At 41.8% G+C, this 23,313-nt stretch overlaps 1 protein-coding gene across 1 annotated transcript in view; it reads right to left on the reverse strand.

Moving 5' to 3' along the window:
- Window positions 1-4,924: 4,924 nt before the first annotated feature.
- AKNAD1 (AKNA domain containing 1) overlaps window positions 4,925-23,313 on the reverse strand; it is a 32,889-nt gene continuing 14,500 nt past the window's right edge. The window contains exons 6-13 of the mRNA XM_006179931.2: window positions 22,323-22,479; window positions 16,887-16,972; window positions 13,895-13,992; window positions 9,426-9,548; window positions 9,225-9,332; window positions 7,056-7,137; window positions 5,864-5,993; window positions 4,925-5,115 (exon numbers count right to left, since the gene is read on the reverse strand). Coding sequence (XP_006179993.2) covers window positions 4,984-5,115; window positions 5,864-5,993; window positions 7,056-7,137; window positions 9,225-9,332; window positions 9,426-9,548; window positions 13,895-13,992; window positions 16,887-16,972; window positions 22,323-22,479 — 916 coding nt within the window. The 3' untranslated portion in view covers window positions 4,925-4,983. The remainder of the gene's footprint in view (window positions 5,116-5,863; window positions 5,994-7,055; window positions 7,138-9,224; window positions 9,333-9,425; window positions 9,549-13,894; window positions 13,993-16,886; window positions 16,973-22,322; window positions 22,480-23,313) is intronic.

Consider the following 23,313-nt stretch of genomic DNA (forward strand, 5'->3'; position numbering starts at 1 on the left):
CTGGATAATATGAGGACTTATGTGCCCATGTGTTACTCAAAGGGAATATCTTCATTTCAGATATCTCCTTTAACCCAGCCTCGTCATGTTCTGTCAGACCATGGACCCTAATTTTATATATCACTCATCTTCAGAATTTTGTTCTTATAAATAATGCTACATTGTTGGGATACATGCTTTTGCAAATTTACACAAATATTTCTATAAATTTCTAGCAGTGACATAGCTGTCAGAATATTTGTGCATTTAAAATGCTGATAGATATCACCATTTTTGACTTTTATGAAGGTAAGTCCATCACTTTTCTTTTACAGCTTCCAAATATATGTTGTGCTTAGAAATATCTTTGCACCCAAGATTGTAAATTCACCCATTGCTCTTCTAGAACATTTTGATAGGTTTATTGTATTTTTTCCAGGTAACTCTTTCAGGCATCTGGAATTAATTGTAGTGTGAGAATGTATGCTAGATTTTGTCTCTTAGCTCTTGGCATCATGTCCCATGCCTCCCCATTCCATACCACAGGGGATGAAAGGCTAAAAAGAAAGTTTTGCAGACTCAGAGGTAAGAAGTGTTCTGAAAAGGTTAGATTCTGCCAACGATTTGTACTTGGTCAAGGTTCAGAGGGTAGAAAGGAGGCAGAGGCCACCTGCAGTGGCTGCGCCAGTGGACAAGCAGGTTCCTGCCGACAGGAGTTGTATGTGGCAACCAGACTCCACGTTTTGGTGTCTGGGTTTGAGGCAGTGCTGGTGGCAACAGCAGCTCTAGCCTTCTGTTCCCTGGATCAGATGGTGATATGACCTTGGTTCTAAAAGTTTGGCCCCTACAGCTTTTTTCATGATTTTTTAAGGACTTAATTCTCTATATTGAAACACTTTCTGCTTGAAATATCTAGAAGGAGGTTCTATTCCATCAGTTTCTATTCCTTCAGTTTAACAGGATGGATCCCTGTTAAATACTGTATCAGTCAGCCTTTAACAGGGATCCATCTTTCTTTCTCAACAGCCAGATACTGTATCAGATTTTGCTGGGTGATCCCTCTTTCCCCAACTAAGCTGAGATACTACCTTTATCATAGATTAAGTTTATATTTGTATTTTGGTCTGTTTCTGGATTCTGTTTTATTGACTTATAGTTTATATTTCTTTTTCCCTTTCTATTTTAATTCATGGTATGTTTTAGTATGTGATGGTTGTAATCTCAATTCCACCCATACCTAAATTACTGCTATTTTAAAGAAATTCTCTGGCTGCTACATTTTTTAAATGAACTTTAGTGCTGTTTTGTTAATACCGAAAGTTATTTTGGTATTTTCACTAGGTTTGCAGTGAATTTATACATTAACTTAGGGAAAGTGTGACCTTCAGAACCTTTATTTTCTTTATATAGGTACTGCATATTGCCGTAATACCTTATTTTTCATAGTTCCATGTGAATTGGATCTTCTATTTTTCAAACATGTTTTTTTAATATATATATAAAAGTTACTATTTTGATATATAATTTCAGAACTTGCTATTTTACTAAGAATGATAAAATAATAATATGCAAATGCATATGTAGTGCTTCATATGTGAGTCACTGTTTTTAAGTGCTTGTATTACCTCATTCAGTCTTCTCATTTAGTCCTGTGAGGAGACAGACTATTATTATCATCTCTATTTTAAAGTTGAGGAAACTAAGGCACAAAGAGTTTATATTTTTAACCTGGATGACCTGTATATGTGGAGAGGAAAGGTTTGACGTTAATAAACAACTCTTTGCATACTGAGCATTGCCAGTGAGAGGGTTAATTTTTTGGTGTCTGCATTTTATCTGAGATCCTTGAATACCTTGGTGACTCACTGTCCAGGGTTAGTACATGTGTGGAACAGAGATTCATACTAACCCAATGCCCTGTGACACATGGAACTGAGTGTGATGACAGCAAACATTGGTCCCTTCCTTCAGTTGCTTCACACCTCAGTGCTCACTCTGCCCTGTCACACTGACAGGAGATCTTTTGAGGCCTACATTTCACATTATGTCTTAGGCTTAGAACTGGAGAGACCCTTTGTTTCCTACGTCTCTTGCTGGATTTGAAGACATAAGAGGTCATCTCACATAAATTTCTAGTATAAGCTGATTCCCCACCCCAGCAAGTATAGATTCTGATATTAAGACCCTGAAAAAGACTTTTTTTGTTGTAGCGACTAACTAAAACCATTTACTTACTATCTCGGAAGCATGTTTTTGCTTCCTGTTGAAATGTGCTTGGTTTATAAAGCATAGTGGATTCATATTGTTCAGCCATATTCATGAAAATTAAATAATAAAAATATCAGCAGTTGACAATACACAAAAATTCATGACATCAGTTCACAAAGACACAAGAATTCTTGGGTTTGAGCCCAGATCCCAGTGGTTTATTTTATAATTTGTGATGCTTCCATAACTCAGTTTTGCTGTAGGTATTTGTACCCTTTGTGAATCCCATCAGGATTCAGGAAGCTTTCTTTTAAAATCAAGGGAGCAAGAAATGTCTTCCTCCCACAGTAAAAGTTCTACCAAAACAACATTTTGGGTATTAAATATAAATAAGTGTATGTTTATATTTAGCATGAATTAGGTCTATTTTAAATAATTCATTAACAATAAGATTGCAACTGAAAGGAGTGATAAAAAGATGAATTTTCATTTTTAAAATCTAATAGTTAACTGAGCTGGCAGAAGCCTTCTAACAGCATTCCCCCTCCTGCTGTCTTGCTCCTGGCAGCCTTCAGCACAGGAGCACAGCTGCACGTTGGAAGTGAGCATGGAGGGGCCTCTGCACCAGGCAAACTGCACGTGTTTCGTTGCTGTGTGACTGCCCTCAGCAGTGCTCAGCCCCTGGACTCAGCATTAGAGATAAAATTACTTTTACTTAACAAGCCTGTTCTTCTGACTTACTGCTGCAGGAGAATTAGAAGAGAGGTCTATCTCTTGACACAAAGCAGTGGCTGCCAAGGCTGCGGAGTCGGTAAATATAAAATGATCCTTATAAATCAGAGTCTAGCACTTTTCCAGAATTCCTTAAGGACATGGCCCTATTCCTGTCTCTTTGATTAAGCATGTTGCAGTGATTGTTTGTAATGATCTTTAATCATCAAGGAAATGTAAAATTATGTTTAGAATATGGTTTAATAAAGCAGAGATGGGCCATATTTTTAAATCAAAAATGATTACAATAGTGAGTTTCTATAAAGGTTAATTTGTGGGACTAGGAACATTCATTTCTGGTAGTCTTTTCTAACTTGGGTTTCATGGACTTGTTTCAGGTATCCATGAACTTTTAAAAATTGTGTGCAAAACTGCGTTCACATACCACTTTCCCATGGGCGAGTGGAGCGTGGGGGAGGGAGACTCCATAACTTTTCATCAAATTCTCAAAGAAGGCTGAACCCCAAAAAGGTTCACAAGCTAATGAATCGTGTAAGAGCACCTCAGGCCAGAGAAGTATGTAATTTGAAACTTGAGCACAGGATAGTGATGCTTGGCACCCAAAACAGGTTATGTTGTGATTAAATTTAGGTACGTGATGCATCTAAAAGCCTCTTGGCACGTACAGTTTAGGCTTCCTTTTTTCTCAAAATACTGCTACCAGTCTTCACTTTCTCAGAGGGCCACAACATAAATTTCACCATGAAATCAGAGGGATCTTCGGACTGGCCTCTGCTTTTTCTCTTCCCAGGCACCCTAAACCAATTTCCAAGCCCCAGAGTTAAAAATAGCTCATTCCCCAGCCAGCTAGACAAATAGCAGCTGCTTTGGTCACCACAGAAATCTTCAAAGTGGGAATGGAGTCAACTCTCCCCACCACTAAGCAAAGCTCTGGGGGTTGGGAAACATTTGTTGAATTTGGAGTGAATGGAGTCCCAGGAAAGGGGGAAAGAACCAATAATCTGCTACCCTGTCAATTAAGGACGTTACATATATGTCAGTCTTAAAGCAGCAGTCAGAACCTTGCTCCGGCCCTACATGAAGTGCTGCAGATGGACTTAATCCCTGGCACGCAGTTTTAATGAATTGTCTTCATTTTGGCTTCAAGTTTCATTAATCTGGGACTGTTGTTTTTCCATATTTCTGACTTAAAGAGATCTTTAAGTAAATAATTTAAAAGTGTATCATAAGAATTTCATACAGTACGGAGTGGAAATGAAAAGTAAAGTTCTTCTCTTCCCCACAGAACCCCCAATTCCATTTCCTAGAGGTCCACTGAGTATTTTTGTGTATCTTTCCAGAAAAATGTGTGTGGTCTTTGAAAAACAAATGAGGTCACACTATGTATATTATTAGGCATCTTGCTTTTTTCCACTGTCTTACAGGTTATACACCTCATTCTTTAAGGCGGCTGCAGAATATCAGTTGTATGACTGTCATCGTTTATGAATCATCACATAAGGTATTAGATTAGTTCCACTAGGGGGCCTTTCCCATCCTTGTAGGCATGCTGTGGGATACTGTGTGAGTTACTTACAAAGTCCTAGTAGTGGAATTGCTTCTCAGAAGGTAAGCACTTTTAGGATTTGTAGAATTTGACAGTGATGATCAGTTTGCCTTCCACAAAGTTTGCACCAGTTTATACCTCCACCGACAGTATGTGCGGGTACTTGTCTCCCTCACCCTCATAGACACTGCCTGGGTTTTTCAAATTTTTGTTTTTGCCATACTCATAGATAAAAGTATATGTTACTGTTTTGATTTCTTTTATTGTGAATTAGGGATAACATAGATTTACTTTTAAACAAATGCCTGTTGATTTTGATTTTTGAATCAGAGGTCCTTTTTTTTTTTTTTTTTTTTTTTTTCATTTAAACACTTTGAGTCACCCATTTCTTGGAGTTTTGGTGTTTTCTTTGGAAGGTCATCTTCCTAAGTTGTGTAATATGTAAAATACTTTTTTGGAGAAGACCAACTTTTCTCTGCATTTTTTTTTTTTTTAATTCTTGGTTGCCTTGAGTCCAACTAGTATTTCAGTCGATTCCTCCATCTCTGTGCTTTGGCAAGATCTTCTGCAATAGTTCTAATCATTTGATCAGTAGTTTGTTTCAAAATAGTTGCTGTTCTTAGGGCGTGATCCAAAGACGAGTTTAAAGTCTGCAAAGGAAAAGTCCACATATTTTAGTTACATTATTTACTACTGCTCCAGTTAATTGGGTTCTCTCATTATTAAACACTGCAGAGTGGAATTTTTGGAGTATTCTGTTTCCCACCCAGTCTATTTCTGTTTTTGAGGGTTGGTTTCCTAGGAAACCCATCTGAGATGGAATATATTTTTTAGGAAAAGGGACAGAAAAAAGACCAACACGTGACTGATGAGCATGAATCAGAGGGTGAGGTCAGCAACCTGCTGGGCTGTTTCCCTGCAGTGGAAAAAGAGGTCTGTGAGAAAGAAGAAAGGCTCTTTGAGGGTGAGGGGGGAGCACTGAAGGGGACTTAGGGGCCGTAACGACCGAGAAAGCACACAGGGATGCAGTGCGTGCATGTGGCAGCATTTGAAAGTGACCTGATCGAAATTTTTAGGAAACTGGCAGCTCTAACCCCAGTGGCACTGGGACAGACTTGTGCGCCACAAGCCTTCGTGCCAGGGGAATCCTGTAGCTGAGGCACCACCCACAAAACCTTTTCCCCAGGAAATTTCCCCTGGAACCAGTATAGGAATAACACAACCATGTGGCTGCCCAGGCTCTGTGTCTCTGTATTAGTGCTGAGCACAAGTTGTTCTAGCAGAGCATTTTCTGATGCTCCCATACTGTAATAATTTAAAAGCCATCAGTTTTGTAGTCATCAGGACCAAACTTACAAGCTGCAGGAATTCTAGAATGTTTTTTTCCTAAGTCCTCACCTCAGATTCTGTTTCTTCAATACCGCTAATGTTGCTTAAGGATGTGCTTCCAGAAGTCCTGCAGGAGTGGGAATGAGGTGAGGGTGTAGCAGAGTCTGAACTGTAGGTCATGAAAGCCTTATGATTTTTCCTAGAAGGCAGAAGCACATTGATACTTGTATGAAGTGCCTTCAGCACTTCCTCAGCTCTGTGGTTCATTAGTGGCTGTGTGTGTGTGTGTGTTGGGGGCAAGGAATTTGCATACTTTCTGCTGAAGGACACACAACCAGAATGCAAAGCCAAGAACTCCCCAGTGACCACATTTATAAAAACTACCACACTGTGGTAACGGGTGATGGGGTTCAGACTGAGTGTGACTGCACAGCCTGAACTCTAGCCACTCTGCTAAACTATCGATTCTGCCTCCTAAGTAGCTCTTGGATACTAGTCTTCTCTCTTTCCTTTTCTACCACCCTTGGCCAAGCTGCCATCATCCCACCCGGATTATTGCATTAGCCTCTTACTTGGCCTCTGTGCTCCAATCCTTGACTCTAATCCATTCCCTCTCCCTTACTAGTTAGAGTGATTTTTTTAAAACACTGGAAAACTTTTAAAAAAAAAAACACTCTGGTTAAAAGCCTCATTGGCTTCCCGTTATATCTAAGAGTCTGAAATCCTTCCTGAGGCTGACAGGCCCCTGCAGAGTCTGGCCCTGCCCATCCCACCAGCCTTCCCTCACCAGCCCATCTTGCCCCACTTCCTCTCCCTCTTTCAGGCTCCAGCTGCATCAGTACTGAACTTGCCAAGGGCTTTTCCACACCAGGAGGCTCTCTCAGACTGGCATCTTCTTCACTTTTCCTCCTCCATCCCCTTGCTAGTTCATTCATACTTGTCCTTTGGAACTCAGCTTCCCTGAGCCCCCAGATTAGGTCATAGTACTCTGTATGCCTCCTTTTCCTCTACCAAGAAAAGTAAGTTCCACAAGGGCAGGGAGAGTAGTTGAATTTGTCACTGTGTCCTCTGCACCAGTGTCCTGTTACTGACGCTCAAATATTTTTTGAGTGAATAACTGAATGACTGAACTATTAGCCAGACTTAGGTTTGAATCCTGGCTCTACTACTTATGCTCTAGGTGATTTTGGGCAGGTAATTTAATGCACTAAGCACATTGCATGCACCCAACCCATGGGTAGTCATTTTTCATCATACTTACTTCCCTTGTATGGATTCACATTCATCATTAGAGGATTTTGAATTCGCTCTCTGGGAACAGATCCATTTTGGTTTTGAATGAGCTGAAAAAAAATGTTAGCTATGATTAAATTCGGAGCATCAAAAATGATCCTCAAATGGTGGATATATGGGTATCATTTCCTGAACTTTTCTGTATCAGTGAAATAGTTCATAAAATTTTAGTACGTAATAAAATCAGGGAACATGGAAAATGGCCATCAAGTATTCCGAATTCAAGAAAAGGAATTCAATATTTAAAAAGAGCTTAATTGGCAGACCAGAGACCAGGGGTCTAGGTTCCATGGATGCTAGTTGTGTGACCTGGGCATGTCTATGGGCTCAGCTTCTTCATCTGACAGATGGAGGGATGATATTTTCCTAAAGCTTGGGCTGAATGGATTTCTGAAGTCCTCTCCAGTTTAGGAGCAAGGATTCTAGGAGTCAGAAACTAAATTATGTTACTGAGACAATGCTAGAAAATAGAGACTAAACAGAGAAGATAAATGTAGGAGAGTCACCATGGAAGACAAGAACGCCAGGGGAAGGGAGGGAGGAAAGTCAGTGGCCAACAATCTGCCTTCTCGGTCGCTGAGGCTCCCTTCTCCCCCTCTCTTGCCTCTCTTCTCCTCTCTCCTCTGTCATCTCCTCTGTCTCCTTCCAGGTCTCCTGTCATATCCTCTGGTCTCTAGTAGCTTGGCTTCACTCCCCCACATGAGGATCCCATTTGACAAGGGAACAGGGAGAGATTATCCCTCAGACGTGGAAGGCAGGGCAGAAGCCAGAAAGTCCAGGTTTCTGCACCCAGACTCAAGTTATGATGAACAGAGGCACTAATGAGCTCAGTCTTAATACCTTGGTCGACCCCAAATATAGTTGTGCATTTTACCTGAAACATAGAAACTCAGAGTTGGAAAGGGCCATAGGGTCATCTGGTCCAGTTCTAATCCAGTCTACAGATTTACAACATCCTGACAAAGTACATTGACCCCGGTCTACAGGTGGGGCTCACGACCTCCTGCAGCAGCCCACTCCATTTTCCATATATTCCAGTTGCTGGAGGTTCTTTTTAAACATTGTACAAAGATGCCTCCTTGGGACTTCTACCCTCTCGGCCACTTAATGTTTACTAACAGAGTTCAAGGTCACATTTCAAATGACTCAGTTGCTTTCCTTGTTTGTATAATAGAATAAGAGGTCTCATGGGCCGTAGACCCCCAAACCAAGAAGACAGTGAAGAAATCGGCCGTTAATTCTGTGGAGTCTTAGGGAGTGTCACCTCGAGAGAATACATCCAGCTGGAAGACTTGATAGCTCGGGGTGTGTAGGGGAGGCACAGATGAGGTCAGTCAAGTAAATGCCATTCTTAATCTTGGACACTGGCAATTGTGAAAGATCAGAAATATTCTCTCTGGTGCCCTGACCCCAGTGATGAAGAGAAAGAGCTCTGAAGGTGTGAACTTGCCCACAATGAAAGAATGTCAGGGAACCAGACATGGCTGTCATTCTGAAGCAAAACAAGGTGTTTCCTTCCTTTGTTTTCCCTTAGCACCTTAGTCTATGCTTTTTGCACTTAACCACATTTCGCCAGGAACTTTCCTTATTTGGGTATAAGTTTCTTTCTCTCAATAGGTTGTAAACTCCTTGGGAGGAAGGAGCCATGTCTTAGTCATCTTTATAAATAAATGTTTGTGGGATTTTAGTTTTTCCCAAAGAAGGCAAAGTTCTACACTGAAATTAGCGATATAATGTTTAAGGAGTGTAAAAATAGTCTATTTCTTCACAGGATGACTTGTTAGTGGGGATGTATTTAAAGCTTTTGCCACTCCTGAATAATAATGGTAATAGTGGTCATTACTGAGTCAGCCATTTGTTCGGCAAATATTTATGATCTGTTACCGACTTACACTGGTATGGCTCTTCGTAACTGTCAGAGTCCTTTCCTGCCAGGCTTGCACATCTCCCAGCCCCAGCCCAGCGTCTTGCCGTCCAGGCTGGACGTGAAAGTGGCAGGTGAGTGCTGGAGACCTGGCAGCAGACTGGAGAGGGCAGGGGCTCCCCAGAAGGAGGCAGTGGGCGGTGTGACGTAGGTCTCCCACGCGGGGAGCCTAGGTTGTTTACAAAGATGGGGTTGTGCAGGAGATGTACTTACAAGGTGAAGAATTCTTATTTTCATTTAAAAAGCGGAGCTGGGCAAAGGCACTTCTTTTGCTATGATTAAAGTAGTTCTGTCCTGGGGTGTTGTATCTATAATGAAATTCTAAAAAGAAAAAATTAAAAATACAGCTCATTGCCTGGGAGTAACAGCTGTCCCCACTTAAGCCTTCTCCCTGAGGTGGCCCATCACTCTCACCTCTAGATGGTTCTTTACCACGGACTCTCCGGGAGTTAGGAATCTTAGTGCCACATTTCTCACATCTACTAGTATGCAGTCCAGTCCCGGAAGCAGAAGAGCAGCTGTGTCCTGTATCAGAACCTGAAAAAGCCCAAGTTACACAAAGGAAGTGTGACGGCTTTTTTTTATTATTATAATCGTAAAATGTGCTCTGGAAGTAGAGCTCTTACTATGCAGGGTTTGCATTGGGCACCAGTGTTTAATTTTCCCCCAGTGGGAAACTTAACAAGGAGGGTTGCCAGCCTAGGGGTGACATTTGGGATCCCCTTATGACAACTGAGAGATGTTTTGATAAGTAACAGGATGTGAAAGTCTCAAGGTTTGCTTAGCACATGCAGGTGTTTAGGAAAGTTCTTCTGAATGGATGATCTGTGAGAATTTGGCCCACTGAATTATCAGACAGCCTTGCGTTTGTAGAGCAAATGCACTACAGTTTTCCAGATTTGCCCTGATACATTCACATTCTTTTCTTAGAACCTGAGGTGTCCAGGAGCTTGCATTTTGTCATCCAGGCAATTGGAAAGATGGTTTTCCTCTACGTCACATTCATAAGCCCACGTGGGAAACTGAATCATAGCTTTGCCCTCATCAGTGTCACAGAGAGGCTAGTAGTAGAGAGGATGTGTGTCCGGTGCAGGTCTGGGTCTGGCTTGGCAGGCTACGGGCAGTGGAGCTCTCCAGGTAGGGCATAGTGTGGGAACCTGGGCCTGGCAGGTGAGCATGTCATGCTTGATGTCCAAGCATGGTCTCAGCTCCAAGAGAGACAAAGCTGGGGGACAAAGCTACCTGCCCTGCAGCACTCATGATTACTCATTTGTAACATCATCTTCCAGAGTGTAAAACACAAATGAAATGAGCTCTAGGAAGGTTTTTTCTTTCCCAAACTTCAGTTTATAGTCTTTGAATGTCTTCTCAATCCAGAACCCAAGGAAATTATAAATAGAGGAAGAAGGAGGTATACATCCTGGGAAGGTTGTGTTGTACAAGGGAAAGAGCATGGGTTCAGCTAGGCCTGAGTTTGCAGCCTGGCACTGCCACTTACTAGCTGGGATGGTTGACAACGTGCCCACACATTATTTGACATGTTCTTCAAAGGATAGTGCCTAATTCCTCTCCTTGAGTGTGAACTGGATTTAGTGATTTGCTTCTAACAAATAGAACAAAGTAGTAATGATGGTGTGTAACTTCCAAAACTAGGTCATAAAAAACATTGAAGCTTCTATCTCAGTCTTCCTCTTGGATCACTTGCTTGAGGGAAGCTGGTTGCCAAGTCGTAATGACACTCAAGCAGCCTACTGGAGAGGCCCCCGTGGTGAGGAACTGAGACCTCCTGCCAATGGCCATGTGAGTGAAGCGTCTTGGAAGCAGATTCTCTAGCCCCAGTCAAGCCTTCAGATGATGACAGTATTGGCCAACATCTTGACTGCCGCCTTTGAGCGACGTCAAACCTGAACCACCCAGCTAAAGGGGTCCCAAATTCCTGAGCCGTAGAAACTGTGACATAGTACATGTTTGTTGTTTTGAGCCATTAAGGTCTGGGATACATCATTATACAGCAATAGATAATACACCAGCTCTTTGATCCTGGCAAGTCACTTAATTTCTCCATTTCCTTATCTATAAAATAAAGATAATTCCTACCTTCTAGTGGTATTGTGATAGTTAAGATACATACTTTGTCATACACTATGACATATATTTATGTCAACAGTTCTCAAATTTTTGATTTCAGAACCTTTATACATTTGTAAATGTGAGGGCCCTAAAAAGCTTTTGCTTATTACAGTTTTTGTCTACTGTATATCATAATATATGGCATTTTTCATACCTGTGGTAAAAATCCACCCCCACCCCTGGCAGTGGAGAAGAGCTATCATACAACATTCAGTCAGCTGAACACAGATTGGTAGAGAGGAATTTCTTTATAAATTTCAGGTCATTTTTGCTGTGTAGAATCATTCAGCTCTAACTAAGACTGAATGGGCAGTCCCAAGGCTTCTTGTTTTAGAATTAAACTGAGGTATTTTTAAAAATTTTTATTATGGCACTTAAAAACAATAATCCGTTCATGTTCATAAAATAACATTTTAAGGAAAGGTAGCTATTTTTAAAAATTAAAAAGAATTAATGAGAAGAGTGGCAGTGTTTGTTATGTCTTGAAAAGTAGCTATTTATTTTATTTTTATTGAAATATAGTCAGTTACAATGTGTCAATTTCTGGTGTACAGCATAATGTCCCAGTCATGCATATATATACATATATTCATTTTCATATTCTTTTTCATTAAAGGTTATTACAAGATACTGAATATAGTTCCCTGTGCTATACAGAAGAAACTTGGTTTTTATCTATTTTTCTATGTATTAGTTAATAATTGCAAATCTTGAACTCCAAAATTTATCCTTTCCTCCTTTCCCCTGGGAACCATAAGATTGTTTACTATGTCTGCAAGTCTGTGTTTGTTTTGTAGATGAGTTCATTAGTGTCTTTTTTTCTTTTCTTAGATTCCACATATGAGTGCTATCATATGGTATTTTTCTTTCTCTGGCTTACTTCACTTAGAATGACATTCTCCAGGCCCATCCATGTTGCTGCAAATGGCATCATTTTACTCTTTTTTATGGCTAGGTAGTATTCCATTGTATAAATCTACCACAACTTCTTTATCCAGTTATCTGTCAATGGACATTTAGGTTGCTTCCATATCTTAGCTATTGTATATAGTGCTGCTATGAACACTGGGGTGCATGTGTCTTTTCGAATTTGAGTTCCCTCTGGATATATGCCCAGGAGTGGGATTGCTGGATGGTATGACAAGTCTATTTTTAGTTTTTTGAGGACTCTCCATACTGTTTTCCATAATGGCTGCACCAGACTACATTTGCACCAGCAGTGTAGGAGGGTTCCCTTTTCTCCACACCCTCTCCAGCATTTATTGTTTGTGGACTTCTGAATGATGACCATTCTGACTGTGTGAGGTGATACCTCATTGTAGTTTTGATTTGCATTTCTCTGATAATTAGTGATATTGAGCATTTTTTCATGTGCATATTGGCTATTTGTATGTCTTCATTGAAGAATTGCTTGTTTAGGTCTTTTGCCCGTTTTTAGATTGAGTTGTTGGGTTTTTTTCTGTTATTAAGTTCTATGAGCTGTTTATATATTCTGGAAATCAAACCTTTGTCAATCACATCATTTGCAAATATTTTCTCCCATTCCATAGGTTGTCGTTTTGTTTTGCTTATGGTTTCCTTTGCTGTGCAAAAGCTTGTAAGTTTAATTAGGTCCCATTTGTTTATTTTTGCTTTTATTTCTATTGCCTGGGTAGACTACCCTAGGAGAACATTGCTAAGATTTATGTCAGAGAATGTTTGCCTATGTTTTCTTCTAGGAGGTTTATCGTGTCTTCTTATGTTTTAAGTCTTTAAGCCATTTTGAGTTTTATTTTTGTGAATGGAATGAGGGCGTGGTCTAAATTCACTGACGTACATGCTGCTGTTGGCAGGTATCTAGAATGTCTGGCTTAACAGAAGGCAGCTGGATTCCATAGCCATGTCTGCATTCAATCTGCTGCAATATTGTTCTTGCACAAAAAAGAGAGGACCTCATAGCTGCTCTCAAAGGGTCTCAGGAACCCCCCAGGGGCTCTTTGCCCCACTTTGAAAATCTCTACTCTGTTACAGTGTCTGGTATACAGTAAGTCTTCAGTAGATGAAACCTATTATTTTTATTAGAAAGTGTTTTGTCTACAGAGGAGAAATAGAACATAACGTGACATAACAGGAAGAATGCTGAGTTGAAAGAAATGCTCTTGGCTAACAGGCTGTGTGAACGTAAGTGAGCCTGGTTAGCTCTCTAAACTGGGTAGATTAGGCTCAGGTGGTGATTTTCTTGCTCAGGAGCTGCCTAAGCAGGCAGGCCTTGGCCCCACCTCTTCCTCACTTAGGGCGGCCCTGCCAGGGGATATTTTTCTGCTTTAAACTATCTTTGAAGAACAGCTCCTATGACTAAAACTCATTGAATTCTGTGCACTGGTGCTCTCTGGGTCTCCTTCCTGCTCTGACTTTCTTTGCTTCTATGAAATATGAATGGACAAGTCAGCAGCACCTCTCCTGTGGCCTGTGAGCTCCCCAGGTGCAGATTATGGATCATGCTGGAAGGATGCCCTGCAGAACTGGGGCCGCCTAATGACTGATCATGGAGCCCTGCAGCTGCAGCCAGAAACATATGTGGGCACTTTCACCCTCTTTGACCACATCTCATCTGAATCTACTCATTATTAATTCTTTACATTTTGGGAAAAAAATACAACATGCAACACCCTAGTCTAGGTGGTGGGTGGCACATGGGCTGCCCACAGTGAGTAGACCCCAAGGAGAGGGACCTTGAAGTCTGGACACCCATACTCCCAGACCCCTCAACTTACCGAGAACCGAGTCTGGGTGCACTGCCTTGTCTTGAATGGCAGTGGGAAACCTTCCACAGTTGATTCCTCTATGGCCTTTTTTCTTCACTTTTTGCTTCCTAAAAAAGGTGCAGAAGGTCCCATAAACTTTGAGAACACTGCTTATAGAGATAGTGAGAGTATTGGTAAAACTGAAATGTGAAACGTCTTACGTCAGAGCCTGGACAGATGTAGGAGTGTGTATCATCTCAGCCCAGTGGTCCCTCTGCCTGCCTGAGAGCTTCCCCAGGAGAAAGTGCGCCCGGCACACTTTGGCCCGGTAAGAACGTGAATACCAGACGTTAAAGGTGAGTCTGTCCTGCTTCCCTGAGGATAATATCTAATCATAATATACACATACACAGTACAGAAATTTGAAGTATGGAATTATAAAATTTGGAGTTTTCATCATATTCACGTCTCAGAATCAGTTCTTATCAGGGGAAGAAGCCGTGCTACATGTCAGCACCAGATCGCGTGACTTTGGCTCCATCGTACAAGCTGAGCAATCCAAAAGGTCCAACAAGGTGGATTTTGTTTGGTGTCGATGAGGCTCAAGGCTGTGAGAGCATGTGGGGTTAATTTTAGCTGTGCGCGGCCACCAGGGGGCATCGGAAATTGTCATTTACCAGGACGCTTCCACCGACCTGCCTGTAGCTTCAGCCTCCCTCCTTCACAGAAATTCTAACATCTCCAAAGGAATTCTAATTAATAACAATTCTTAAGAAAGCTCTGGCTCAGCCCCTGAGATACAGTAATAGCCTCTAGGGAAAGTTGCTCATTCTTAGCGTGAAGGGTGCCTGCCCAAGACATCCTCGGACGTAACTGGTGAGTCAGGAATGATTCTGATTCCCGGAGATGGGGTATGAGCCTGCAGTGCTGCTTGCAAATGCGTGCCCTTCCCGCTGTGCCCAGGCATGCTGCCTGCGGACAGAGGCACCGAGGTTGGGGGCTGAGAAGCCAGGCCCTTTCCCTCCTTTTGGAAAAACATGCTCTCCTCCTGAGTCACATATGTTCTCACACCTCATTTTCTGTCTCCACCCTCCTCCTCTGGGGCATTTGAACATCTGCTCTCCAAAGGGGATAACTTTGATCGCACTCAAGTGAGTTGAGTCCAACACATGACTTTGTTTTTCTGCCTCTTTTAAACTTCTTTGTGCACTGAAACCTTGCCAAGCAGCTAAAGGCGATTCTACTTGAGAAGAGTTTTTCAACAAGACAAAGTAGCTGAAGTGAACTCTTAAATCCAAAATTCCGCAACTGATACAACACAGGGCTAAGCATTTTACATGTAGCATACACGATATTTATCTGCACGTATTTAAGTATCCTTCCAACAGTATATACATCAGCAAGCTTCATAAAGAATATGTCCCCTCTGAGAGGAATCTAATCTAAAAGAGTTAAGAGGATATATAGCCCACTGTTCAGTTAGTTCCTCAGAGATGACGTGCTTTACCAAGGCTTCCACTTATAAATCATGTCTTTCTCCACATCACACCTCAGCAAGTAGATTCACTGTTGGATCTGATTTTACACTTGGTTGTGTTTCTCCTTCCATCTTGTCCATCATAAAAAGAGAAAATGTAGTCGGGAACATTGGTCCCTGTCTTGGTACTTAAATGGTTCTGTGGAGTCTAGACTGGGAATTTAGAAGAGAAGTATCTTGAATGCTTAATCAAAAAAAACCTTTTTTTTCCCACTTAACAGAGGTGCTGGGGATTGAACCCAGACCCTCTTGCACACCAAGCAGGTGTTCTTCCTCTGAGCTATATTCCCCACCCCACAAAACGTTTTTTAAATGTCAAACTATTTTCATTACACCTAAAAAAAAATCAAAACCTAGATTTTAATTCAATAAATAAAAATAGTGGGTCTGGGATGACTCGGGGACTAGGCATCCTTAGTGCCCCTTGTATTGAAAAGGGAGTCAAAATTGACATGTTGGTTTAAACTGTCACCAGGTTAATGGTCCACACCAGGTGACACATGGTGATTTTTACCACAAACACTGTGCTGTTTCCCTTTTGTGGGGCAGAAACTCAGTAGAACCCTCAAGACAAGTGCCCATTCCCGTGCTGGAATGCTTTCTAACAGGAAACTTCAGTCCTTTGGCCCTTGTCATCTGCCTCTATTAGAGTCCATTGTTACATGTAATGGTGGTGACTAAACACCTCCTCCCTCCTTGACGCTTGACCTTTCTAAGGTAAATTAACCAAGCTTTGGCCCCAGTCCACAGTGCCGCCTCACCTTGGAGGAGGAACCCCTTGCTGATGGACAGAAGCTTCAAATAAGTGATTCTCACTCCACGTGGGCCAACAGTGTTTCAAAACCAGTAAGGATTCTCCTTAGGATCTTACACCTACCGCTTTTTACCTGATTTACAGCTTGTCACCTCTGGAAGATTTCCTGCTTAGGAAGGGGGAGAAGTAAACCCTAAGACGTGGGATTAGGCTTATTTCTGGTGGGACTAGGGGGCAGAGGTGGGAACCAACAGGGAAGATTTTCACTCATCATGAGGAGAGCGTAGTGATGGCGGTATACAGTGGTGTATAATAATCTCCCATCTGGGCAATGGTCGAAGGGAGCCTACAGGCCAAACCACCTTCCATATGCTGTAGCCCTGATTCTTAACCATGAGGGGCTATCAGAATCCTCCAGGGAGATTTAAAAGAAATATTCCTACCAGGGCTCCTCCCGTGGCGAGGCTGATGCAGCGGGTGGGGCTGAGGCATGAGCATTATTTGAAAGTCCCCCTGGTAAGGTTGATGCTCTCCAGTTGAGACTCACTGCTAGAGGGATGTCAGTTGGGAGGGGGTCTGGGCTGTGTGTCCAGCCCTGAGGCCTGTGATTCTGTAACTTCCCCAGTGGCTGCTGGCACCTGTCCAGTCAGTTGATGCCCACTCTCACCAGCGTTATTATCCCAGGACCGGCTCCCACCCACACTGGGAATTTAGCAGCAAGAAGCCCTCACCATTCAAGGACCTGGAGGCAGAAGGCACAGCTCGCACTGGTTGTCTCTGCACGGTCCTGCCTTCCCGGGGCGTTGTTGGGGTCCTCCTGCACCACAGAGCACACATAGATGCGATGTGACTGAGGAAGTGACTCATCCCTTGGCTGCTCAGGCACAGCCCAGCTAGCCACACTGGCCCTGCAGAACCCGCGTGTCAGGTCCCCTCCGCGCTGGTTTCTCGCTTGGGGGTCTGTGTGGTGATGCCCTGGGGCTTAGAGAAGGAACGCTTCCACCCTTGCCTTGACGTTTCTCCTTCTCCAGACATTTATAAATCTAGTTTACAGATGACAGAATAGTTTACCCCCCTTTTTTTCCCCTTTCCTTTAGTTTCAAATTACCCCAAGCACCACAACAGATTTAGGAAGATGATTTTTAAATCCGTCAATCTGACCACTGCCTAGCAGAGCTCTGAAAGCTTTTCCAATGCAGTGTATTGAACTAGGAACGAAAACAAGGTTTAGAGACTATCTAGAGGCCCAAAGTATGGTTTATATGTCCCTGTGTAATACACACACACAGATCACACTACTGAACGGAAAGGTCTGATATACCACCTTAACTGTGTTTTTACCCTTTATATAAACCGAAAATAGATGTACTTTTCTCACCATTATAAACAGTGCTGGCACGAGCATCGTTGTACAGATAGCTTTTTCTATATTTTGAATTACTTCCTTAGGAAATGTGTGGGTCAGAGGTTGCAAACGTGTCTGTGTGACGATGCATGTTGCTGAATTGCTTTCTGTCAAAGCTGTAGGAATTACACAGCCGCCCACAACATTTGACCGTGGGCGGCTCAATTTGACCACACCTTCCTCTGCATCAGGAATTACCCCTTGAAAACGTTCTTGTTAATTTAAAAAGAAGGGGTGGTACCTTGTGTTATTAGCATTTCCTGTGTTATTAAAGGAGATAAACATTTTCACATATGCTCATTTGTTGGTTGTATTTCTTACTTGTGACTTCTAGTTCTTATCTTTTGTCCTTTAACATTTTGGAGGGTTTCAGTGTGTTCTTATTAGTAAAAACAACCATTTGTTGATTGCTCATTCTGCCAGGCACCACCCATATCGTGTCTTTTATCCCTTCCCGCCATCCTGGCACATTTTAATGAGGAGTGATCTGGGGCTTGGAGAATTTAAGCAGATGGGCAAGGTCACACAGAGTGAGTGGCAGAGCTGGCATTTGAACCTGTACCCGTATGCTTGTGTTCTTAACCACAGTTCCACTGCTCCACTTGTCAGAGCACCTTTGTGGATAAAAATCTCAGTACTAAATGTTGTTTGCTCTTAGTATTTTCCAAATTGTCTGCCTTTCTTAAAAAAAATTGTGGTTTCAGTTTTGCAAACATTAGTTAAAATATTGATGTTGTCAAAGAGGTGGTAGAAATGGCCAAGAAACATACAAAAATGGATAAATTTCACAAATAGTAAAAGAAATACAGATTAAGACTATGAGTATCAGTTTTCACTTATCACCATAGCAAAGGTTGGAAAGAGAAAGAAAACATTTGGGTTTGGCTCAGGTAGGAGGCACCACTGTTCCCACGCACTGCTGTGGGCGTGTAACCGGGCACCACCTTGCTAAAGGTCTGTTTATCAGAATTTTCACTATGTACCTTTTAAACTGTTAACTACACTCCTAGGCTTTTATTCAAAGGAAATAACTATGGCCAAAGGTTTGCATATAAGTGATTTTACTGAAGCAGTATTTATAATATCAAAGAACTGGAAAAAACTAAATGTCCATCAATAAGGGGTTGGTTAAATGAATCAGGGTACACCCCATATAATGAAATATAATGCAGTCCTTAAAAATGAAGCTGTAGGTTTATTCTCTGGCTATTGAGAGGCCCACAATATAATGTTAAATGAAGAAAACATATCACAATTCATGTATGATCCCATTTTTGCAAAAATGTGTATGTGTATTAGAGAAAAAAGACTAACATTTTGGAGGGTACATGGACAGATGTACACTAAAATATTAGCAACGATTTTTCTCTCAGTGAAATAATCCTCTTTATACTTTACTCTATTTTCTGATTTTTTTTGCAATAAACCTGTATCGCTTTTATAACTTAAAAAATAATGGATTTTTTTTTTTTACGCCAATCCCCTCCCCTGCATCCCACCCCCACTCCATGTCTTCTTTTATCACTGTTAGCCCTACGGGGGTAAGCATTTCACAGTTAAGGCAGATTTACATTTACAGAATGTAGGAGGGTGCCCTCCACCGGAGTTGGGAGACCTGGGATCCAGTGTTTTCTCTCATCTGTGCTGGGCAAATTCCTCACCTTTCTAAGCTTTCAACTCTTCTGCAAAAAGTCTTTGCAAACTGTAAAGCTCTAAACCAACAGAATTATTATTGTCTGCTGCTTGTTGTAATTTTGTCATTATGACTTTAGAGCCAGGGAGTTTTAATCCTAGTATTTCCAATTCTTTCATATTGAGATCATCTCAAAGTGTGGTCCCCAGACCAGCAGTATTGGCCTCACCTGGGAGCTTGTGAGAAATGCAGAATTGCAGGCTTGCCCCAGATCTACTAAATCAAAGCCTGCGTTTCAGTAAGATCCGCAGATGAGTCCTCAACACACTGCAGTTGGAGAAGCCCTGATCTAGAACAGGGGCCTCAGGCGAGTTTCTCCTGAGTGCTGAAGGAGGGGGAAGTGTTAGCAATTCGGGCAGCTCCCACCAGCATGGACACCCAGGGCGCCCAGGAGTATAAGAGCCAAGTGATCTGAATGATGCCAGTTTCAGAGTCACATTCAGCAACGCTGGTTGTGGTGAAAGAGCCAAGGCGATGAACTGAGTGGAGCCAGGACCTGACTGCAGGATATCACCCTGGAAGCAGAAGGCAAACTCGTGGCCATTTGATCAGGTTAGTCTCGTTTAAAAAAAGGAAAGCTGTTTGAATTTTAGTCAGTTATGGAGCTATCTAGGAGCCCCACTTTGGGGGATTATTTGGCTTTTCTGTAATCTGGTGAAGAGTCATGGGGAATTTAATTTCGGCACTCCTGGGACAGTGGGAAGTAGTAGCCTGAGGTAGAGTGTGGTGGTGACATCAAGTGACCACTCACCCTTTTCCCCCCTTCCCTCTCCGGGGAGTCTCTGCGCAGAGGACTCTGGGCCGTGCAGCCCGCGGTCTAAGTCCGCTTCTCCCTTCTCGGACCCTCAGTAGGGGCCCGTCACTGCCCTCTTTGCGGGGGCTACTTGGCCAGCTCCCTGAGCTTGGAAGAGGAGGGGACCTCCTGCGGGGGGCGCTCGGACCCCTTTCGCCCACATGGGCGCCGGGGCGCTCCTTGGAAATCTGGGCAGCCACATAGAGGGACTTGCTGTTAGGGCTGCAGCCCCACGGAAGGTGACTCAAAGTCAGTTCCGCATCCCCACACCCATCCCCGGGGCATCATCACATTCTGCCTGGAATCCCTTTTCCCGGACTCCTCACCTCCCTGCCTTTTTCTCATCCCCCAGTACTCATTTCAGATTTCACCTGTGACAGACCTTCCTGACAATCTCTCCCTAGTGACCCTACCCTCCGGCAGTGAGTTCCTTTTGGTCCGATTCCCCTCACCTAATAGTCATGGCACCTAACACCCAGGTAATGTGCCTCCTTTAGCCGGGTCCTGTTTTAAGTACCTTACTTATATTAATTCATTCAAATGCCATAACAATATCGTAAAAATTACTAAGAAGCTGCCGGGTGAAGCTGCTGATCTGGGGACCACACTTTGAGATATTTCATTATAAATGAATCGGAAATACTGGAATTAAAAACCCCTAAATCTAAAATGATAATGACAAAATTATGAGTCAACAGTAAGGTTCTGTTGGTTCAGACCTTTACAGTTTACAAAGACTTTTTGCTGAAGAGGAGTTGGAAGCTTAGGCAGGTATTATTATCCTCACTTTACACAGGAGGAAACTGAGGCACAGAGACGTTACATAACTTTCTTAAGGTCACAAAGCTGATTAGTGACAGAGCCAGTATTAGTGACAGAGCCAGGCAGTCTGGCTTCAGAGCCATAAGGAATGTATAATTACTTGCACCTACGTAGCACTTTTAACATTCTGTAATTCCATGTTAATTTTATTTGTTCATTGTGTGTGTCTCTCACAGAAATGTAAGCATCTTGAGGGCAGGTGATGTCTCTGCCGTGTTTATGTTGTATCTCAAATACTGAGAAAAGTGCCTAGCATTTAGCAATAAATATGTGCTGGATGAGTGGCTAATACTAGCAGTAGATTCCCTTTCAGGGTGGTTTCTCCCGAAGTTATAGAGTTCTCATCATTTCACAACAGTTGCTGTAAACTTGGGACCAAGCAAAGAAGAGCGAACTCAGACCTGAGGACGTGCTGGGCAGGGGCTGGGCTAACTCAGTAGGCTCCCTCAACCACCTTGAAGCTCACTTTGGTTCAGGGCTAGAGGGATTACATGCTGGAAACCTTGGAGATTGTTTGTTCCCAGAGTTTACTCTAGTGAGCATGCACTCCATTCTGGACATTCAGTCAGATGTTCGGGACACAAAGATGCATACCAAAGCACAAGGATAAATGAGACAGGTGCCAGGACACGGGCTGGGGCGAAGAGTTCTGCCTGGGGTGGAGGGCTGTGTGTCAAGGTTACATAAGTGGCCTCACTCTGAAGATGGGCCTTGAATGAATGGGATTTTGCCAGGCAGGAAAGGGTTTTGAGGAGGCAAACATACTTCTTTGGAAGGGCTAACATTTATACAATCTTCAACATTGTGTCCTTAACGTGGACAAAAACCTATTCAAGTTTTGAATAAACACCACAGATTGTCTTCAAATACTGTCTGAAACAGAACAGTCAGCTTAAAGCAATTATCCAGATGATTCCGTGTGTCAGAATTTTAGTGTGAAATGTTCTGATACTTGAGATTACAAAAAGTATAGAAAGACAGTGGTGTTTGATTGGAATTCCTAGTCTTGCATACGTAAGCAATCCAAAAGAATTTAACTTGAGAGAAAGAAAAATGGCAGAAATGGGCTCAGGGGAAATAGTTCTTTCGCTCAGCATGTTATTCTGTTGTAGCAGAGGGAGTGTAGAACTATTAAGAAGAAAAATGATTTCTTCCATGCAGGCAGGGGCTAAAAAATGTTCCTATTCATCCAGAAGAAATAACTCTTCAGCAGTTCATCAGTCTAAACTGCATCGTTACATCCTAAAGCAATAAGATCCTAAACCAATACTCGTAATAGCTTCTAATTTTTAAAAGCTTGTTCCACTGTAAGTAATATGATTCACAGGCCTTTGGAAAGTTAAATTTCCATTAAATATTAGGGTAAAATTCAGTGATTCCATGAATTAGGATTCTATAAATACATAAGAACCATTTTTCCTGGCATGAAATTAGGCTGTAGGCTGCTGTCTTACCTCATTTGAGGGCGGAGGGGATGTGGGTGACAAGTCGTCCAGGTTGATTGGAGAATTCATGGGAAGAGAAATAGCTGAAGTATGTTTGCCTTTATTAATTTTCTCTTTAAAATCTTCAAGTAGCATCTCCAACTTGAAGATTTCACCTTCTACTTTTCTAGGTAAATATAGACAAACAGGCATCTTTTTGGGTAGGCAGTCAACATTCTAATTAGTAACAGCAGTTCTTGAATATAGATGGCATTGATTTACATTATTAATGTGGTCTGTCCTGAGACCCGAAGGATAACGGACTCTCACCCTGACAAGCATTCAGTTTAAAGTTTCACTCCAAAGTCCTGGGCTCTAATTCTCATTTTTTTTCTTCCAGTTTTACTGCGTATAATTGACATACAGCACTGGACAAGTTTAAGGTGTTCAGCATAATGATTCGACTTACATACATTATGAAATGATGTCTGCAGTAAGTTTAGAGAACATCCATCATCTCATATAGATATAATATTAAATAAATAGAAAAATCTTTTTTCATTGTGATGAGAACTCAGGATTTACTCTCTTAACAACTTTCATATATACTGTACAGCAGTACTAATTAAATTTGTCTTCTTGTACATTTCTAATTTTCATTTTGTTATTCATTAGTTATGCATCCTTGGGCATAATCTTTTTGTGCTTCCAGTATCTCAACTATAATATGGAATAACAATACTTTGCTTATCTGTATCTGACTAATTTGAGGTCCCTTACAGTTCTAAGATCTATGATTCTACGAAAGTAATGATTTATATCAATTGAAAAAGAGGAAGAACATGAAAAATCTGAATAATTTAATGAAAAGCTTGATCCATAGGTATATGTACATATATACATATATGTATAAATGTATATGTGTATACATGCATATATAAATATATATTTTGCCCCAAATAATTAATTTTCCTCAAATCTATTAAATTTATAAAAATTTATCTCATATTACATCATAAAG

The sequence above is a fragment of the Camelus ferus genome, chromosome 9, assembly GCF_009834535.1.
Source record: "Camelus ferus isolate YT-003-E chromosome 9, BCGSAC_Cfer_1.0, whole genome shotgun sequence".
Lineage (NCBI taxonomy): Eukaryota > Metazoa > Chordata > Mammalia > Artiodactyla > Camelidae > Camelus > Camelus ferus.